Source organism: Myotis daubentonii, chromosome 1, assembly GCF_963259705.1.
Source record: "Myotis daubentonii chromosome 1, mMyoDau2.1, whole genome shotgun sequence".
Taxonomy (NCBI): Eukaryota; Metazoa; Chordata; class Mammalia; order Chiroptera; family Vespertilionidae; genus Myotis; species Myotis daubentonii.
In genome coordinates, this window is record NC_081840.1 from 92,019,278 (window position 1) to 92,041,582 (window position 22,305).

At 38.4% G+C, this 22,305-nt stretch overlaps 1 protein-coding gene across 8 annotated transcripts in view; it reads left to right on the forward strand.

Moving 5' to 3' along the window:
- The window catches only part of MIPOL1 (mirror-image polydactyly 1), a 342,087-nt gene extending 322,282 nt beyond the window's left edge, over positions 1-19,805 (forward strand). For all 8 annotated transcript variants that reach the window (XM_059710876.1, XM_059710910.1, XM_059710871.1 and 5 more), the window contains one exon: positions 18,237-19,805. In XM_059710876.1, coding sequence (XP_059566859.1) covers positions 18,237-18,303 — 67 coding nt within the window. In that variant the 3' untranslated portion in view covers positions 18,304-19,805. The remainder of the gene's footprint in view (positions 1-18,236) is intronic.
- The last annotated feature ends 2,500 nt before the right edge of the window (positions 19,806-22,305 follow it).

Below are 22,305 nucleotides of genomic sequence, written 5' to 3' on the forward strand. Positions count from 1 at the left end.
TGCATAGCTTTAGAAGCACACTGCCTATGGAAGCCTTTGGCAAAAAGGTAACAACTATGAATAAGATTAACTCTTTTAACTTCTTCCATTACAGCTGGCAGTATCTCTTCTAGCTATTTCACTGTAAGCATTAATACAAAAAGTTTCTTGTTCGTCTTACTACTTACTCTATGGAATTAAAAATTGGAAAGATATGGGATCTTAGTGAGAAATAAAGATCAGTATGGGGGGAAGCAATAAATTAGTATTATGTTTTCATCTCTATTACTATTATTACAAAACATAGAGACAACTCCTTAAAAAATTATGTACTTAGCTCTCTATTAAATTTGGTGGAATTAATAAAAGGCATGCTATATGTATGGCTCTTGCCCACAAGAAGTTTAAAGCATTGATATTCAGTTATTCCCAAATACTACTTCATTGTACATAGTTGTAGCTAATATTTATGGAAGGCACAAATACCTGGATGTGGAATGTTTGAGTTAAAAAGTATTTGACATCCTGCATCTTGATAATCTGATATAATGCATATATATCTTTATTGGCATTTTATAGAATAGAAGGGTACTGAATAACCTGTTAATTGTTCAGTGCAGGTAACACAGAGAAAAGGAAGCCTCAAGAAAATTGAACTTGGCCCTGTAGAGTGGGTGGGATACGAATGAGCAGAGAGGGAAGAAGAGAGGGTAGAGAGAAAAGGAAGAGCAAAATGAAGCAGAGGTGCTGAGAGGGGACAGTACAAAGGTCAGCTGGCAGGGGCCAAGGTTCCTGTGATGACATCAGGTCATCTAGGCTAGGCTTAGTTCCTGAATGCCTTCAAAAGTATGCACAGGCATTTAGATTTCATGTGACAGGGAGTAAGAAGCCATCGCAGTGTTTTGTAAGCAGCAAAGGTTACTTGATGGAAATAGCATTTTAGGAACATCAGTCTCACTTAGTACTGTGGAGGATTAACTGAGGCAGGCTCGTGTTAGAGGACAGACTACTAGCTACCAGTAAGAAGCCATACAATAATATAGTATAGACACAGCTGGCGTGCTGGTGTCGGCTGGAAGGAAGGGATTTGTATCAGAAACACTATAGAGAAAAACACTATAGACTAAAGAGATGTGAGGAGTAAAGAAGCACTAGTAGTTGGTATTTAAGATTTTTCTGCCTAAGAGGTAGGAACAACACAGTGCCATTAATAGAATGTCTTTAGTTCAGTGCTAAAAACTAATTTCATTTTCTTTTTGTGTAACCCTAACTTATAAACTTATGAGAAAAAATATTAACTTGAGTTTGCGAACAGCACTGTGTGATGGCAGATATAAAACTCATCAAAATTGGCTTCTAGAAACTGAAGAGCAAAAGAAAGGAAGGGCTTGAAAGGCTTCTTCCCCGAGAATAATGAAAATACCCATGAGAATGTCTTTGGAATGACAGTAATTTTTATTACATAACTCTATTTCCCACATAATTAAATTCTTTCTGTAGAGTTTAGTGCTGGAAGTTAGAATGTCCAAAGTTATTCTGAATGATAAAGATTATTCTTCAGAGCTGTATTTCAAGCCATTCAAAGACAGGCCAATGTCAAGGCTGTGGTTTGAACTGTCATTCATAACTCCTCTACTGGGCAAACAGAGGCTCAGTTCCTGGGATGATATCACCAGGAAGAACTATCTAAACCAGACTAGTGGTTGGATGTCTAAAAGTCCAGATTTAAGCATGTGAAAGCAGCATGGAGAAAGAATTTTTATGGCGTTTTTTGTTTAAAAAGGCACATGATAAGAATGAGCTATTAGCAAAGATTTACAACAATTATTAATTAATATCATCTAGGTTATTCACTCAAAAGAAGTATTTCTACCAATTTAGGTAGCAAAACATATATCAGAAGACATAAACACTACTGTATTGACCAAACTTACACTAATCTAAGGAAAAATAATAATAAATTATAACTTATGTATCGTGTTTTATAAATACTAGAGGCCTGGTGCACAACATCCGTGCACTGAAGGGGTCTCTCAGCCTGGCCTGTGCCCTCTCACAATCTGGGAGTCCTGAGGGTTTGTCCGCCTGACTGCTGTGGGGAGCAGACCTAAGTCATCAGGCGGACATCCCTCGAGGGGTTCTTAGCACTGCCGTGTGGAGGCAGGAGCACTTGCCAGCCTTGAGCCCGCCCGGCTTCTGGCTGAGTGGTGCTCCCCCTGTGGTCAGTGCATGTCATAGCAACCGGTTGTTCTGCTGTTTGGTTAATTTGCATATTAGCCTTTTATTATATAGGATTTGAAAAACCTTTAGGATTTTTTATCAGTGTTATCAAAAGGCAGATATGAGGTTCAGTTATGCATACCCAGATGGGAATGCCCGACCAATTAAAATTTAAAAATAGTTTTCATTGGCCTTACAAAATGCCATTTGGTACTGTGCAAATAATAATTATTATAAATACATGAAGTCTTATCTATTATCTTTGCTGCCAAATTTAAGATAGTTTCTAGAATATGAAAATCTATATTTTTACTAGTGTAAATACTGTTACTGTAAGTCTAAAGGAAATCACATGAAAAATCTATCTCAGTGAATAAATTACTATAAATAAATTTGAACAGAATTATAATTCACATTTAAGATCACTCTAACTCAGTCCTCTAAGGCAATTTACTAAATAGTGTCCTGTCAGCTCAAAAGAGTTAATGTGTTCCTATGTCACTAACTTACCACCAATGAATAACTTAATCTAGATACTGAGACTAAAGCCTATTAAGCCTTAATACTAACACTTTAACACATAAAAGAAAGATATATGTGATTTAATTTCAAGTCTTCTATAGTGCTTGAAAAGTATTAACTGTGAAGTGAATGGATATTAAAAAATGGAAATTGCTTTTACAAGTGGCATATAAAAATGAGAAAGAAATGAAATTCAGTCAGAAATGCTTGTCTTTTTATGCACCCTTAATTCCTAATTTATAAAGTACAAAAAAAAAGAAACCATCAACAAAATGAAAAGGGAACTCACTGTATGGGAGAACATATTTCCCAATGATACATCTGATAAGGGATTAATTTCCAAAATATATAAAGAACTTATAGAACTAAACCCCAGGAAGACAAACAATCCAGTTAAAAAAGTGGGCAAAGGACCTGAATAACACTTCTCCATAGAGGACATACAGATGACCAATAAAGATATGAAAAAATGATCGATGTTACTAATCATCAGAGAAATGCAAATTGAAACCACAATGACATATCACCTCATACCTGTCAGAATGCCTACCATCGATAAATCAACAAACAACCAGTGCTGGCAAGGATGTGGAGAAAAGAGAACCCTAGTACACTGCTGGTGGGAATGTGGACTGGTGCAACCACTGTGGTAAACAGTATGGAGTTTCCTCATAGATAAAAATGGAACTTTTGACCCAGCGATCCCATTTCTAGGAATGTATCCAAAGAAACCCAAAACACCAATTTAAAAGACTATATGCACTCCTTTGTTCACTGCAGTGTTACCTACAATAGCTTAATCTGGAAACAGCCTAAATGCCCAACAGTAGATAAGTGGATAAAAACACACACACACTGTGGTACATTTGCAAAAGCAGCAACAATTGATTTCAGAGAGGAAGAGAGATGAAGACAGAGATAGAAACATCAATGATGAGAGAGAATCATTGGTCACTTCCTCCTGCATGCCCAGTGGGGATCGAGCCTGAAACCCACGCATGTTCCCTGCCGAGATTGAACTGTGACTTCTGGTCCATAGGTCAATGCTCAACCACTGAGACACACTGGCCAAGCTCTTTATTTTTGAAACCTATTTTTAGGATTCATCATCAAAATTACGTTCCATTACTTTAGAATTGAAACTATAAATGAAAGTATTTCTAGTTCCCAGTGTGTGTGTGTGTGTGTGTGTGTGTGTGATATTTATTCATAAATAAGCAATATCCCATTGGTTTTTCCAGAGCCTGTTCTACTAGTAACCAAGAATACAGTGATGAACAAAATACACATTGTCCAGTATCATTGAGCATCATGGGCTTGTTATTGGTGTTGAGTTTTCTTGAGAATCTTACATAATTTAAATATCCTCTGATAGACAAAGTGAAAGAACCCAATAAATTGTCACTTGATTTTAATTCATCCTATTATCTCAATCACTTTCTGGTGTTAAGTTAGGGGTATAAGCAAAATAACTTCATTATCTTCTGTAAGCACTTTCCTAAAAGTATTATCCATTGCACTAGTGCTTCCATAGACTGACTGGAATTCAGCAGACTATCTAGACATCTGATTCACTAACAAAGTCTTAATTAATCCCTGGATAAATTATACCAAAGTTATTATTTTAAAATCTAAAACTTAGAGATATATAAAGAAGGAAATATAGTTTTAATCCTTTTCCATGTTCTAATTTTTAAATGGAATAAAACAAAAGTATAAGATGCCTAGTTTACATATTTTGATTGTTCTATGTCTAACTTTTATGTTTATTAGTCATATAAATTGATAATAATTGACATTATGATTGATTGGTGAGCTTAATTTTTCAGGGTTACATAGAAGAGAGCAAATGTTAGTTTGTTTAATATATAGGTAACTGTTTAGTGCCTTGTCTATCTTAGATATTAGTGTCATTGAATAAGGAATGTCATTTTTTTGTGGGGGGTGCTTAAAACAACATAAAATTTATTATTTTAACAATTGTGGAGATCAGAGGTCCAAAATCATTTTCTTTTTTAATTTTTATCGTTGAGAGTATTACAGATGTTTCCCTCCCCGCCCTCCCCCCCCCACTATCTCCCTCCACCGGGTTCCCACCCAACCCCAGGCCTTCATCACTTTACTGTCTGTGTCCATAGGTAAGATCTTTGGTTAATCTCTTCCTGCTCCCCTCTCCCCTTCCCTCTGAGATATGTCAGTCTGTTCCATGCTTCCATGACTCTGGTTCTATTTTATTTACCAGTTTATTTTGTTCATTAGATTTCTTATTTATTTTTATTTTTAGATTCAATTCTTGATAGATATGTATTGTTGCCATGTTAATGTTCATATTTTTTTATCTCTTCTTCTTCTCCCTCTTCTTAAAGAATGCCCTTCAACATTTCATGTAATAGTGGTTTGGGGGTGATGAACTCCTTTAGCTTTTTCTTGTCTGTGAAGCTCTTTATCTGACCTTCAATTCTAAATGATAGCTTTGCTAGGTAAAGTAATCTTGGTTGTAGGTCCTTACTATTCTTACTATTCGTCACTTTAAATATTTCTTTCCACTCCCTTCAGGCCTGCAAAGTTTCTGTTGACAAATCAGCTGAGTCATATGGGTGCTCCCTTGTAGGTAACTAACTGCTTCTTTCTTGCTGCTTTTAAGATTCTTTCTTTGTCTTAAATCCTTGGCACTTTAATTATGATGTGTCTTGTTATGGACCTCTTTGAGTTCCTCTTGATTGGGACTCTCTTTGCTTCCTGGACTTATAAGTCTTATTTCTTTCACCAGGTAGGGGAAGTTTTCTGTCATTATTTCCTCAAATAGATTTTCAATATCTTGCTTTCTCTCTTCTCCTTTTGGCTTCCCCATAATACAAATATTGTTATGATTCAAGTTGTCCCAGGAGCTCCTTACACTATCTTCATATTCTTGGATTTTTTTTTTCTTTGTGCTCTTCTGATTGGGTGCTTTTTGCATTCTCATATTCCAAATCATTGATTTTATTCTTGGAATCATCTACTATTGAATCTCTTTAAAGTATTCTTTATTTCAGTTAGTGTGTGCTTAATTTCTGACTGTTCCTTTTTCATGTCTTTGACTTTCTTACTAAGATCCTTGAAAGTCTTAATGAAGATCCTTGAGTAATCTTATAACCATGGATTTTGAACTCTGTATTCAGTAGTCTCCTTGCTTCCATTTCTTTCATTTGTTTGAAAGAAATTTTATTTTTGTCTCTGCATTTTGGCTGCTTCCTTATGTTTGTTTCTATGCATTAGGTAAAGCTGCTGTCTCCTGGAATTGGTTAAGTGGCCTTGCATAGTAGGTGTCCTATAGGGCCCAGTGGCTCAGCCTCCCCAGTCACCAGAGCTGGGCACTCTAGGTGTGTCCTGTGTCGGCTGTGTGCACAGTCTTGTAATTGAGCCTTGATTGCTGTTGGCATCACTAGGAGGAGTTGACCTCCAGGCCAATTGGCTGTGAGGACCAGCTGTGACTACAGTGGGAGAGCTGCTGTGCAGGAAACACCCCTATGGAGCAGGATTTGTTTCAGTGGGGCTTTGGTGTTCACTGAGTCTACCCCTTAAGTGTGTCACTTGTGCATGTGTAGAGTTGTAATCTGCTGTGGTCTGAAGCTGTCCACCAGGTACACTGGCTCTGGGGTCTCCAGGGAGGTGCAAGGTCAGCTACTGCCTGGGGCCACCTGGCAGGAGCTACAGAAGGATCTTCAGATGGCTGTTACTTGCTATTTGTGTTGGGTTGAAGATGCCCAGGCAAGGCTCAGCTATTAAGTAAGGCAGGCTGGTTCTAGTGCTGGGTTTGGGGCCTTTTATTGATTGGTTTGGGGCATGCTGACACTATCTGCAGCTTGTTTGACAGATTTTAGCAAAGTCTGAAGCTTGAGCCAAGACAGGCCATTAGTATGAAAAAGCTGCTGCAAAGCTTGGGTGTGGCTGCAAATTGGATAGGGTGGGTTCTCAGGGAATCCCTAGGGCAGAGCAAACAGTGTGTGCTCCAGGCTGATAGAGACTCAACTACAGCTACCAGTGCACCCTGTGAAAGGCGAGATCCCAACACAGGAACAATGACTCCTGTGAGCACCCCCATCTGGGAGAAAGCTGCCCCTGAGTTCCTGCCCCAATGCCAGGCAGTCCAGTCCCTCCCCGTATGTGTCTGGGTCCCCGAGAGCAGCCCAGTGCTGGGAGTCTGAGTAAGTTCATATGCCCGCCCTTTAAATGGAATAACTGGGTCTCCAGCAGCCTCCGTGTGATGCAGCCACAATTCCTGCTGGCTTTTACAGCCCATAGTTACAGGGACTTCTCTTCCCAGTCTGGAACCTTGATCTGTGGGCCTAGTGTGGGGCTAGGACCCCTTGTTCTTCATGGGTGGCCTCCACAGAGACGCTCTCCCTCCTGATAAAAAAAAAAAAAAAAAAAGCACACGTGGGTGTCGGACCAGCCCATTCCACACCTCCACTCCTCCTTCCAGTCTCTGTGTGCTTTCTTGTTTACTTCTCTAGTTGTCAGACTTCCATTCAGCAGCTTTCACACAGTTCTCAATGACGATTGTTCTGTAGTTTAGTTGTAATTTTGATGAGGTTGTGGGAGGCAGCAAGTACAGGCATTTACCTTTGCTGCCATCTTGGTTTCAACCCAAAATCATTTAAATTGGGCTAAGATCAAGTAGTCTGCAGGCTGTATTCATCCTGGAGGTTCTCTGGAATCTATTTCTTGAGGCTATGCTTGCCTTGTGTGGCCTCTTATCTTAAAGCCAGCCAAACACAGAATTCTCTCTCTCTCTCTCTCTCTCTCTCTCTCTCTCTCTCTCTCTCTCTCTCTCTCTCTCTCTCCCCTCTTCCTTGACACTGTTCCCATGGTCACATCTTCTCTCTCAGAAACATCATCCTTCTAATCTAAGCACATTTGAATAGGCATATACTAACTTTTTCTTTGTCCTATTTTATCTCAAGGATAAATCCAAGCTTTTTGCTTAATTTCAAGGTGGGAAGCAATTGCTTGATGTTAATATAAATCTAAAAGTAAAGCTAAACAAAGCATGGTAAATAAAATGACCCAGGAGTTGTGATGCCTGAGTACAGCATACTCCCACTTTCCCATTATCTCCCTCTGTAGCACACCCTCTTCTTCACAATATTTAAAAGTCTAGAACTACTTATAAATAGTATAGCCTAGAGCTCACTTTATTATAACTTGCTATAGCTGAGAGGATTTTTTTACAGTCCATCTTTATTTACAGAGGATCTCATATTTGTAAAAAGACTTTGTGTGACATATATCTACAGTAGACACACCTAAAAACTTTGTAGGACCCAACTGTTCAGAAGGTGGCAGTTACAGAATAAGTACCCAAGAAATACTTCTGAATGAAGGAATGATAGTGCTTGATACAGTGACTAAATTAATCTGTCCCTATTATTTCTTTCTATCATTTATTTTAACAACTCAAAATATCTTTTTATAAAGCAAAATATTTTGGGGAAAGGATTAAGGTAGGTTTATTAATATGAAAATTATAGTAGAAATTAACAAAATGATTTGTAAATGGTTAGTAATGATGCTTTAAAACTAAATATTTTTTATTGAATGCACCCAATTTTTTTCTGGTTTCTTTTCTTCTTTTATTAATAAATGTAGACCCAAACACAAAGACCAGTTGACAACAAATAAGAACAATCTTATATGTAGACAAAGATGATAGTCACATCCTTGGTATTACTTAAGGGATAATGCAATTCCCAAAATACATTTATTGTGATGCTGAAATTCCTCCATGAAATTCACATGTTTGGGAGCTTTATATTATAATAAAATGCACATAGATATACTTGGTGTCTGGGAGATGCCACCAGCAGGAGCCACATGTACAGATAGTCAGGGGCTGGCTCAGGTGCCAGGGAGGCACAGCTGGAGGGAGCCATGTGCACCCACAGTCAGAGGTGGCTTGGGATGCTTGGGACCTATGCCGGCCCAGCAGGTAAGTGGCAGGGGAAGGCCCTCCAGGATCACAATACCAGATATCAAGCTATACGACAAAGCCACTGTCCTCAAAACTGCCTGGTACTGGCATAAGAACAGACATATAAACCAATGGAACAGAACAGAGAAATCGACCCAAGCCATTATGCTCAGTTAATATTTGACAAACAAGGCAAGAGCACAAAATGGAGTCAAGACAATCTCTTCAATAAATGGTGTTGGGAAAATTGGACAGATACCTGCAAACAAAGGAAACTAGACCATCAACTTACACCATACACAAAAATAAACTCAAAATGGATAAAGGACTTAAACGTAAGATGGGAAACCATAAAAATCTTAGAAGAAGCCAAAGGCAGCAAAATAACACACATTTGTCATAGCAATATCTTTACTGACACAGCTCGTAGGGCAATGGAAACTAAGGAGAAAATAAACAAATGGAACTACATCAAAATAAAAGGCTTCTGAGCAGCAAAAGAAACCATCAACAAAACAAGAAATCCCCCTGCATGGGAGAACATATTTGCCAATGTTATCTCTGATAAGGGTTTAATTTCCAAAATTTATAGGGAACCCATACAACTTAACAAAAGGAAGATAAACAATCCAATCAAAAAATGGGCAAAAGACCTAAGTAGACACTTTTTTGAAAGAGGACATACAGAAGGCCAAGAGACATATGAAAACATGCTCAAAGTCACCAATCATCCGAGAGATGTAAATCAAAACAACAATGAAGTACCATCTAACATCTGTCGGAATGGCTATCATCCGCAAATCAACAAATGCAAGTGCCAGAGAGGATTCGGAGAAAAAGGAACCCTCGTGCACTGCTGGTGGGAATGCATACTGGTGCAGCCACTGCAGAGAACAGTATGTGGGGTTTCCTCAAAAAATTAAAAATGGGATTTCCATTTGACGCAGTAATACCACTTATAGGACTATATCCGAAGAAACCAAAAACACCAATCAGAAAGGATATATGCACCCCTATGTTCATAGCAGCACAATTTACAACTGGTCTTTTTGATTGGATCTACATTTATTAATAAGAGAAGAAAGGAAAAACAGCAAAAAATTGGGTGCATTCAGTCAAAGATTTGAAAACAGCCTAATTGCCCACCATCAGATGAGTGGATTAGAAAACTGTGGTACATCTACACAATGGAATACTACACTGCTGTAAAAAAAAAAAAAAAAAAGAAGTAACTCTTACCATTTGCAACAGCATGGATGGAACTGGAGAACATTAAGCTAAGTGAAATAAGCCAGTCAGAGAAAGATAAATATCACATGATCTCACTCCTTTGTGGAATATAATGAACATCATAAACTGAAGAACAAAAATAGAACCAGAGTCACAGAAGCATCGAACAGACCATCCAGCCTCAAAAGAAAGGCGGGGTTGTGGGGGAGGGAAGGGGGGAGGGACGGCGGTGATGGGGTAAGAGATCAACCAAAGGACTTATATGCATGCATATGAGCATAACCAATGGACACAGACGGGGGTGGGGTGGAAGGGTGAGGGCATATGCTGGGGGGTGGGGGCAGTCGGGCAGAGGTCAATGGGTGAAAAAGCAGACTTATGTAATACTTTAAACAATAAAGAATTTAAATTTTAAAAAAGGTATCATGTTCATCCTTTGTACTTTAGTGTCTTCCAATAGTCTTCCCTCCCATAACCCATAAACATATTCCTGTGCCATCCATTTCTTTAAAAATGTCCTCAGCCTAACATCCCCCTATAACTGCAGTCCACTTTACTTTCTAACCAAGCTCTTATAAAACAGCCTTTAGTTAGTCTTCACTTTTTCACATTCCATTCAGGCTTCCTCCTACTTCCATCATGCTATTAAAACTGCCCTGAAAAGGTTGTCGTTCCCTAATCAAATGCATACTTTTCACTTTGATCTGGTTTAAGTATTTAACCCTGTTGATCACGCCCTTCTTGAAATTCTCTTCTCTGGATTCTGTTACAGCACCTACTCTTGATCCATCTTTTACTTTCCTGTTTTCTCAAATTCTCTTGTCAACCTCTTTACTTTAAATATTTGTTTTCACTTTGGTTCTATCTTCCTCCCATCTCACTTCTCCTTTATTTCTCTCTTTAAATATTTCCATCCACTTCAATGGCTTCAGTTGCAACTTAGAGCAAAACCTAGTTATGGCCCACCAGCCTCATTTCAGCTATTCTCAGCCTCCTCCACTGCATGATCCTAAGAAACCATACTACTGGCAGGACTTGACACATCATGCTTTCCTTCCTCTGTGCCTTCACACACATTATTTTTTCTTCCTGGAATGCCTGCCTTACCCCCTCTCCATACCACCCTTCTCACTGTGACTCTTTCCTTCTTATCCTTCAATACTTAACTCAGGCATCATGAAGCTTTTAAGACTCCTTCTTTCCCGACCCTTTCTTACCCTTTCTGTTTAATGCTATGCTTATCCTTTTATGATGGCATTTACCAGTAACTTACTAACGTTATCCATATAAAGATCTACGTTCCCTCCTTATTTCTCTTACAAGCAGGGCCCATGTCCTGTTTTTTGAATAATCAGTGCCAGAACAATAGCTGGTACATAGGAATTACAAAACAAATGCTTATTGATTGAACTGAAATCTGTGTCACAAACCTAGAATTCTTTCTTCAACATATACTCTTATATACTTGCCTACTTACCATCCCTACTTACTGTTCCACCAACATGTCAAATTTGTACGTACCAAACTGAATTCATCCTCCACACACACATACTCCCCAACAAAATTTTCTGCTCTTCCTCTCCACTGTGTTGGTCAGCAGAAGGCTGTCTGTCTATTCACGAAAACCACACACCTGGGAGCCATCCTTCTTGACCACCTCAACTCACTTGACCTACTCTCAAAAGTCACAAGGTCCTTTTGATTCCGTATTCTAGATATCTTTCAAATTCATCCCCTTCTTTCCATCTTCATGGCTGCAGCTCTGGTTCAAATCTTCATAACATAAAATTTGCCAGTTTAACTATTTTTCAAGTGTACAGTTTTGTGGTCTTAAGTACATTCACATTGTTGTGCTTACTAGAATAATTTTAATAAAAAACTGTCTGGACTTCCTACCTATAGGCTAACTCCTCCATCCCAGTGTGATTGTTCTAAAATGAAAATAATGGTACTAGATGAATTAAAACCCATTCATTGCCTCCAACTGTCTACATTAATGGTTTTAACACAAAGTTTTCACAGGTTCGAACTGAAGTAAGAAAATATATATATGTGTGTGTGTGTGTGCGTGTATTTATATATATTATATGTGTGTGTGTATGTGTAGATATATATATATATATGTATATATATATATATATATAAAATCATGTTCCTCTAGATTTTCTCAGTGTAGAAGTTGAGTGAATTAATAAACAACAATATTAATCAAGATAAGAAATACTGAAGTACACAAAGGAGGTAAGGAAAGTTTTGTTTTAGATAAGAAGCAAGAGGAGGTGACTTGAGGGCAGTTGCATATGTGAATCTAAAACTCAGAAAAGAGTTGAGATGAAGATCTATATTTGGAAGTTCTAGTATTTAAGTGGAATCAAGAAGCAAATAACATATCTTAATGAAATCATGAAAAGTATAAAGAAATATTGATAAAATAAAAAGATCAGAGAAAGAACAGCCATCATAGAAAAAGGAAAAAAAAAAATACATTTCAAGTCTTCTCACCCTGCCGCCATGGTTGAAGGAGGACTAGGCCTTAGAAACTAATGGAAAACGCGAAGGGCAGCACTTTTCAAGGCTTTTCGGTCTCCTCTGTTGGAAGATGATTGTTATCCATCTCTCTTGAATTTCCCTGGTTCTTTCTCTTTGAAAAAAAAATAATAATTTTAAGGCAACTACGTTTGATGGGGTAACCTCACTGCCTAAATAATAGGAATGGTTTTTCTGGAGAAAATTGTCTAGCCAATAAGAATGCTACTCTCACATTGACAAGTACACAATTACTCTCAAAATGAGGATTTTGTTCTGTTTTTACTCCTTTCTGTCACTTTGCAACAAAATTATCAAGTCAATAAGAGTAATTCAAGCCCACAATTTAGAAATGAGCCTTCAAAGTCACAGTACTTTTGAAAGAGGTATCACACTGGAGAGATGAGGGATGATAATTAACCTAGCTTGCATCTGGAATTCACGAGCAGTGTAGCACTGATCTAATTACTTTTGGTTTTGTCATGGAGTTATAATAAAAATTAAATATGTGCATGAATTACTTCTCATAGGCCCTGGTATATAGTACCCATTTAGTGTTACTTGCCTTTTTAAATATATCAAAATATTCTGTAAAAGTAAAAATTAGAAGTAAATCAATTAGGAACATTGTAAATAACTATGTTTCATCGACTTGATGGAAAGCCATGTATTTCCATAGACACAGGTATCAGTGTGGTGAGAGCCAGAGGGGAAGGGGGGTGGAGGTAGGGGGATGTGGGCAATGGGTGCATGACACAGTATACAGATGTTTTATTGAGTTGTACACTTGAAACCTTTACAGTTTTGTGAACCAATGTCACCCCAATAAATCCAATTTAATAAAATAAGATGAAAATAAAACTATGTATTTTGTTGTATTACATACATATTACATAGATACATAGAAAATATAAAAATAACTACAGGCCCAGACAAGAAATTCAGGCACAGGTAGGGTCCCTTGGCCTGGCCAGTGATCAGGGCTGATCGGGGCCTTCCGGCTGCTGGCCAGGGCCTTCCTTTGTTCCGTGCCGCCCCCTGGTGGTCAGCGCACATCATAGCGAGCAATCGAACTCCCAAGGAGACACTTTGCATATTAGCCTTTTATATATATATATATATACTAGAAGCCCGGTGCACAAAAATTTGTGCATTCAGGGGGAAGAGAGGGGTCCCTCAGCCCAGCCTGTGCCCCCTCGGGAGATAACGACCTGCTGGCTTAGACCTGCTCCCGGGTGGCAGAGGGCAGGCCCAATCCCTAGGTGCAGCCCCTGGTCGGGCTCAGAGCAGGGCTGACTGGGGAGTTGGGGCGCCGCCCCTGTCATGCAAAGAGCAGGGCGGATCAGAAGGTTGCGATGCCACCCTCAGTCACGCTCAGGGTAGGGCTGATTGGGGGCTTGGGGCACCGCCCCCTGTCACACTCAAGGCAGGGTCGATGGGGAGGTTGCGGTGCCACCCCCTGTCATGCACAAAGCAGGGCCCATCAGGAGGGTTGGGGCTCTGTACCCTGTCACGCACAGAGCAGGGTTGATCAGGGGGTTGGGGAGCTCCCCCCTGTCACGCACAGAGCAGGGCGGATCAGGGGGTTGGGGCGCCGCACCATGTCACACTCAGGGCAGGGCTGATGGGGAGGTTATGGCTCTACCCCGTCACACAGAGAGCAGGGCCCATGGGGGGCGGTTGGGGCGTTGCCCTCTATCACCCACAGAGCAGGGCCGATCAGGGGGTTGGGGCGCCGCACCATGTCACACTCAGGGCAGGGCCGATGGGGAGGTTATGGCTCTAACCCGTCACACACAGAGCAGGGCCCGTGGGGGGCAGTTGGGGCATCGCCCTCTATCATCCAGAGAACAGGGCTGATCAGGGGGTTGGAGCGCCGCCACTGTGACACTCAGGGCAGGGCCAATGGGGAGGTTATGGCTCTACCCCGTCACACACAGATCAGGGCCCTTGGGGGCGGGGGGGGGGGGGGGTTGGGGCGCCTTCCCCTGTCACAAACAGAGCAGGGCTGATAGGGAGGTTGTGGCCCCGCCCCCTGTCACACACAGAGCCGCAGGGCGATCAGGGGGTTTGGGCACTGCCCCCTGTCATGCTGATCCCAGTACTGGGAGGCCTCGCGGCTCCGCTGATCCCAGTGCTGGGAGGCATATTAACCTTTTACTATATAGGATAGAGGCCTGGTGCATGGGTTGGGGCCAGCTGGTTTGCCCTGAAGGGTGTCCTGGATCAGGGTGGGGGTCCCCACTGGGGAGCCTGGCCAGCCTGGGTGAGGGGATGATGGCTGTTTGCTGCTGGTCACACCCCCTTCAGGGTGGGGGTCCCCACTGGGGTGCCTGGCCAGTCTGGGTGAGGGGCTGAGGGCTATTTTCAGGCTGGCGGGTGACTGAAGCTCCCAACCGCTCCTTTTTTTCTTTTTCTTTTTATTCTGGGCCAGCTTTAGCTCTGTGGCTTGGCTCCAGCTCTTAGGCCTCGGCTGCTGAAAGCAGGTATCTGGTTTGTTTGGGTTCTATAATCGAAACATTGTTTCAACTCCAGCTCTGAGATCCCGTCTGGCTGAAAGCAGGTTTCTGGAGTTTGTTTAGATTCTATATTTGTAACAATGTTTCAAACTGCAAGCTCAGAGGCCGGCAGCGGCAGGCGGGGAACGTTGGAGTCCTCCGTCACTGAAGCAAGCAAGCCTCATGTTCGCTTCAAGCTGCCTGGCTGCCGGCTGCCATCTTGGCTGGCAGTTAATTTGCATATCGCCCTGATTAGCCAATGGGAAGGGTAGCGGAGGTATGGCTAATTACCATGTTTCTCTTTTATTGGATAGGATATAGATGTTCACTGCAAAAATATGTTTTCTATCTAGAATATAGCTAAATATATTTTTAAGTTTATATAGAAATGACATTATAACAAAAATAGATTGTAACTACTAAATCCTATTTATGTATAATATCATCAGCTTACTTTTCTATAATGTGCTACTAAAATAATAGATGAAATACACCAACAGATGTGTTCCCACTTTGACTTCAGTAATAATTGAGGGAAAATTTTAATGAAGCTATTAAGACCAATAATCCATTTACCTATAAGCTGAAATCTATAGTTCTCCAGTAACCCAAACCCTAGTGGAAGTAGCTTTGAACTAAGAACAAGGAAACCAGGCCCAGATTTGTCACTGTTTTAACCACAACCTTGCATAAGGGTTTACTTGTCTGAGCTTCAGTGTCTTCATATTTAAAATAAGGAAATCCTAATCTTAGCTCTAACCTTTTTCCTATTTCATGAAGCCCTGGGGAAACTAGTGTTGAGTAAAATGTAAAGTAGCTGGAGCCTCTTTTAGTAACCGACATAATTTTTAAAAAGATAGTATTGATTTGGACAGTGAAGAATAGCTCGCAGGCAGATCCTGCAAGGCGCTTCGACAGACATGCACACCTCCCTTCCTGTTGGCACCGCCCACGCTTGGCAGGTCTATCTCATTCCTCACAGGAAGGAATAGGTTCTTCATTGTGTTCCAGAAGTCAGTAAGCTTTTACAAAACTAAGTAATTGACATTTTTCTCATTTCTGAGATCAAATTTTCATAAATCATTCAACCTGGATAAACTGAGAATGTGGTCAATCTAGTAATTGTTGAAATATAGTAAAGACATTGCAAAACATGATATTTAAGTATTTCCTCCTAACCTCTTCCCTTAGCAATTTGTACTAGTTTGAAATGGGAAAAAGTCCTCAAGTATAAAAAGGAAACAAAAGTAAAAGGAGCCTATCTGAAAAGGAGAAGCCAAAAGAACCACACACAGATTCATCTCAGTAATTTGTGATTCCGCCAATTCAGAATTTGTAGTCATAATAGCTATGCCAAATAGAGCTTACTCTTATATTATAAGGAAGTTTTTTAATATTGCAGATGATTTTGTGGAGGAGGTATATATTTAACCAACTTGGAAGTAATGATTTCCTGACTTTTTACAATATATGTGGAGATATGCTCTTAATGTCTCCTCCAGATTCCTGCTGGCAGCTATTTGTCAATAGTTAATTCAAGTTCTCTCATCTCTTAACAATGCACTTTAAATTCCACACTGACATTCCCCCCCTCCTCTACCATTCACGTTAGTGAAACATTGTCTGAATTAAAGGATTTATGTAATTCTATGAACCATAATATTCAGAGTATATTAGCTCTAGTTTTGGTCAGTAGTCCAACTTATACAAACTGGTCTGTGAATTCCAGTGAATCTTCTAGTTCAAGTAGTTGCACCAATAGGCTAAAGCTGTGAATGTATAAAACTTACGTATAGCTTATATTTGAGAAATTTGTAGTAACAAATGTAGGACAGATTTGCATTTTCACTATAAGATCATTACTACATTTCTCAAAGCAAAGATTTTTGACGCATCAGATTCTTCCATTTCATACTTGTGTTTTCTAACAGGACTTGATACATGCAGAATCATCCAATGGCCTGGAGCTAGTTTTCAGTGTTGGATGCAGCTGACCAGAGTGTGTGACACTAAGAATGCCCTCATTTCTTTAGTGTCTAGCTCTGTACTAGGTTTACTTGCAAAGAACCCTCAGGCATGGGTCCCTATAAATGAGGCACACTGCTCCCGTATAAATGAAGCGAGCTGGAGCAGGTTAGACTAAGTTGCTCAGCAGTCTCTGAGAAAGGAAGATAGTGTATATCCATATGGGCATGATTTTCGCGTTTAATGAAGACTTCTCTGGATGTAACAACAAGCAAGTTTTTAGTTAATGTTTTATACTTTCAGGAAAGAAAATAAAAGAAAAACAATTAGTGGTCTGATTCCATCATTTTTTGTCAAGCAAAACTCTCACTGACACACAGGAATGTGGTCTCTCTCCTCTAGAGTCGCCTAAAAACACCACAGAGTGGGCTTGTGAACTTTCACTCTATTTTCCGTATAATGGACGCGTTTTTAATCAACTGAAAATCACCTACCTTGGACTAAAAAGCATATTTAGTCATTTCTAGCCTATTTATACTTCTCAGGAATAGAAAGGTTTTTTTGTTTTTGTTTTTTTGTTTTGTTTTGTTTTATTGTTTTTTTTTTTACTATTACCATTAGTTACTTTATTAAATGGGAAAGCATGGTGCATGATTTTATCTTTCTCTTTCTTTTTTTTAATTTTGTCTTATTGCTTAAAATATTACAAAGAGTAGTATGCAGAAAGTTTTTAAATGTAGTATAGAAAGTCTGTTTTTATCACCATCAAATCATTTGTATATATTTAAATTATTTTCATGCCACTGAGACATGAAGTTTTTCCTGCTAGTCCCCTAATTCCTGGCTAGATTAGCTAACTCTATGAAAAAGAAGTTTAATGCATAAGAATTGTACAATATGCCCATGTGTCACTTATTTAGCTAAGTAGCAGGTGTAAGATTGCTCACATTTCTATATTGAAATAAGGTAAATCAGTTTCAAACTGCTCTCCGTTTAATGTGTCATCCTGTCATTACATGGACATCATTGATTCACAACCTTAACACAAATAGGTAAGTGTATTGAAATGCGTACCTTCTATTTTTCATGTAGCATTGAATGCTCACATAAGCTGAAGATCTGGGTTAAAGTTTGTGTTGTTGCTGTTTTTTTTTTTTTTTTAACCTCAGATATTTGGCACTTGGCACCAGGGTCTCTTGCTTACAGCAATGCTTTATTTCTTAGCATGACTACCAGGATTGCTTGGTCACAGGCAACCACTGTCCTTTTTCTGCCAAAACATGCCTGACAGTAACTGCACTTCCTGTATTCATTTTTCCCTTTCCGCCCCTTGCTCCTAACAGGTTGGAGAGGCTGGTGGACGTCCTGAGGAAGAAGGTTGGAGCAGGGCCCGTGAGGACAGTGATCTGACTGAAAGCAGCAGCCTGGGAAGCAGTCACATCTGGTGACCAGGCTGATTCATTCAACGCTGTGTAAACACTAAAGCCTTAACTTAGCAAACAGTTGTTAGAAGCGGGGACACTCCAACCACATTCCAAGCTGAGATAAAATCAATCACAAATGTTTAACCACTTTGTTGCTGACTTGGGTTATTTATCCAAATGTATTAACTACGGACTTTTACCAATGGATAGCTATAAAGTTGTAGTTTATTTGTAACAATTTTCTGCCTCACTATATTTAACATAACGAGAGACTATTATAGAAACATTGTGAAGTTGGTCAGGATTATATCTTCACATATGGCCCTTTCTGAATCAAAATGCAGCAAAGTAAATATTGTCTAGACCTTAATCCACTGTGTTAGGTCAAAACTTCAAATACACGAATTTTTCAATATAGAGTTTATTTCTTACCTGATGAGAGTTTAGAGTCTTCCTTCAATGCATGCATGTAATCTTTGTTAGTATTCAAGAATATTAAGTATGGATACTAAGAATTAAGTGTATAATTTCTTTTAATAAGAGTTTGGTACATTAAAATTATCATGACTTTTGTTTCAATAAAAACAATACAGACGATCTTCAATGAAAAGAGGATATTGTTACTGTGTACTTGTAAATTCAATATTTTCAATGCTTTGATGAATAATTATCTAAACTTTATTTAAACTGTAGAAATTGCCAAGTTTATCTAATAGACTGGGACACTTTGGCTTGAAAATCTGTCTGTGCCACATGCAGGGGGCCATCCAACTTGTTGCACATGCTTTTTGATGATCTTTACTTAGATTACCATTTGAATTTTTGTTGTGGAGGAAGAGAAATCGATATGTAACTTACAATAAAATGATAATGTAAAAACACATGGTCTTAGAAAAGAGAAAACCTACAATTTGGTTCAGGTTACATACTTTTTTCATTTTAGAGATAACTTAAAATAGTTACAGCATAGTCACTTCTAACCATATGAAATTATTAATAAAACTAAGATTTGTAGATATGGCTGTAGGAAAAACATGTTCTTTTTTAGATTGAATAGATGAGAGGCCAAATAGAAAATGACTATGTCTAGAATTGGGTGAAAAAGACAAGTAGAGAATAAATTCATGAAAAAATTTTAGGCAAGTGAAAATGTTTCTAAATTCATACACTTCTTTTATTCATCTTTAAGATTGAGGTAAATTATCTATCATTGCCTATTTTCAAGACAAGTACAGAGTAATTTATGCACCATTTCTTCATACACCATTGGAGAATATCTGTTTGAATTCTTTTTTTCACTCTGTGGGAAAATGTAAGGTACTTTATCACAGAGTGACGAAAGGATCATAATGCTAACATCAGTTTCTTCCTTATTTTATCCATTAAATTAACTGAGAGTTAGAATCATGCCATTGAATTTAATTTAAAATTTACGCATATTGTCTGCTTTTAATTATTTTTATACTATGAGAGTTAGAAAATAAAGAACATCAGGGGCTAAAATTAAGCTACCTGGATCTACTCTATAGTTCTAAAGACAATTGTAGCCTCTCCTAGGACAGAGAATATAGAAATAGAGAAATTTTAAATAATTGGGTCATGCATAGAGTCTTGTCCCAAGGCTCTAATAGAAACATATAGCTTAATGTGTGAAGGAACAAGTCATGGAGGTAAAGAGAAACAATTAAAGAGAAACAATTTTTGTCACAAAATTGTCCATTCCTGAATCCTCTTCAGATGAATCACAAGGAAACTTGAATTTTCAGTTAGTCCTAAAGAATAGACAAGTCTTTCTTGAATTATTTTGCTTGGGGTTTTCTAATACACAAAGTGTAGCATAAAGACATTTTACAATTTTCAAAAAATTCTTCCTATACCTAAATGATCATATTAGAACAAGCAATTCCTGTAATTAGTATTCAGAACATTTTTAGAATTTGATATTATAAACTTAAATTTATAAAACAATTCAAACATCTACTATTGTTCAATGTAGGTAATCACCCCAAAATATCACATGTCCCCTTGAAAATGAATTGTCTACAAAATTACACATGCTAAGTATTATAGCCAAATATTATCATTAATTGATTTCTTGCACTTAAAAAATGTTCACCACCAATATTTCAAATTGTCTATTTTTTTATGAAGGAAAAACCTTGTTCACTGAAGATCAGTTCTGTACATATTCAATAGTAAAGCAACTTCAGAAGTATTTGAAGATACCCTGAGATGTTTCTTTGAGTTTGCTTTAAACATCAAGTCTAATCCCTATAGTAACATGATAAATCATTTCTTAGAAAAACAAGTAGTTCAGAAGAAAATCAGGAAAGATAACACAAACATGCATAGCACTTGATTTGTTTTTTCGCATTTATATTTGTATTCTTTCAACCAAACAATAACAATAATAATAATAGATTATATGTATGAGCCACATAATCATGCTGCTGCTGATTTTAGTAGTATTGTTGTTATTACATACATTTTACAGATGATGAAACAGACCCAGAGAGGCTAGGAACTTGCCGAGGACTAGCTAGGATTTACAACTGAGGTCTTATAACTAAAACTCCATGCAAACCATAGTTCTCCAACCCCTTCAAAATAAAATAAAACAATTGTTAATAAAGATTGAAACTCTTACAATCTGTTATTGTACCATTTCTTTTATATACTTACGTATGAATTCTCTAAAAATCAAGATTGTATGTATTTTTGTGGGTGTGTTAATCTACACCCGAGAATATTTTTCCACTGATATTTAGAGAGAATGGAATGGTGGGGGTAGGGAGGGGTGGAGACAGGGAGAGATAAACATCAACGTGAGAGAGACATATGGAATGGTTGCCTCTCAAACGCGCTGGGGATTGAGCCTGCAACCAAGGTACGTGCCCTTGACCAGAATCAAACCCAAGATCCTTCAGTCCTTGGGCTGGTAGCCTATCCACTGAGGCAAACTGGCTGGAGCCGTATGCATTTCTTTCAATGAAGAACAAAAATGTGAATTGAACTGCACATGTGTATAGATAGCATCATATCATTGCTACCTCTCTGTAGGGTTATAGTAGCAGCATGCTTTGTCTTAGCCTTCACTAATTAGGAATATTGTGACAATTCATCATTAATAAAAAATAACCTTGAGTTGCTTTTTACTATTTTAATTTGGCCTATGCTAAAACCTGACAGTGTAGTTTTATCAAAAGGAAGCCTAAACTGCAAGGCTTACTCTACCTACCTGAGGAACTGGCAAAGTTAAAACCAGTTATAGGCAAGTTGTTAGCAAGGTTATTGATTATTAGCAAGGTAAAAGCAGTTATAGTGAAGTTAATAATTAATTTTTATGAGAAAATTTCATTCTACTTTTATAAATAAGCCATGTTAGAATTATTTAAAATATTTTACCTAATAAAATATTTTTCCCTTTTCAATAAGAAACTGGATCCCTTCTATAATTCCTTGTTTAAATAAACTGAAGAATCTTCTTATTAGATCACTTACTGACAGGATTAGGTTGTTTTGAAGGGGTTTTCTTCCACACAAAAACAGGTTGGAATATTAAAAATTTGTTGTTTTTATATTGTATATAGTTGCATAGAAATGCATTTTTATGTGTAGTATTTTTAAAGATGATAATTATTTTTAAATTTTCTATTTTGTTAAAATGTTCGTGATTAATGAGTCATATTATAATGATAAAATAGGCATAGCTTACACATTTTCTCTACTCACATATGGTTTGTATGGAACACAAATTTTTCACAAGACAATATTATATTGTTGATAACTATTATTGACAACTAAAGGCCCAATGCACAAAATTCGTGCAAGAGTAGGCCTTCCTTCCCCTGGCTGCCAGCACTGGCTTCCCTCTGGCACCCAGGATTCGGGCTTCCCTCCAGCCCCAGCTTCGTCCAGAAGGACGTCTGGAATGATGTCCGGTCTAATTAGTATATTATGCTTTTATTATACATTAAACTGTCTATCC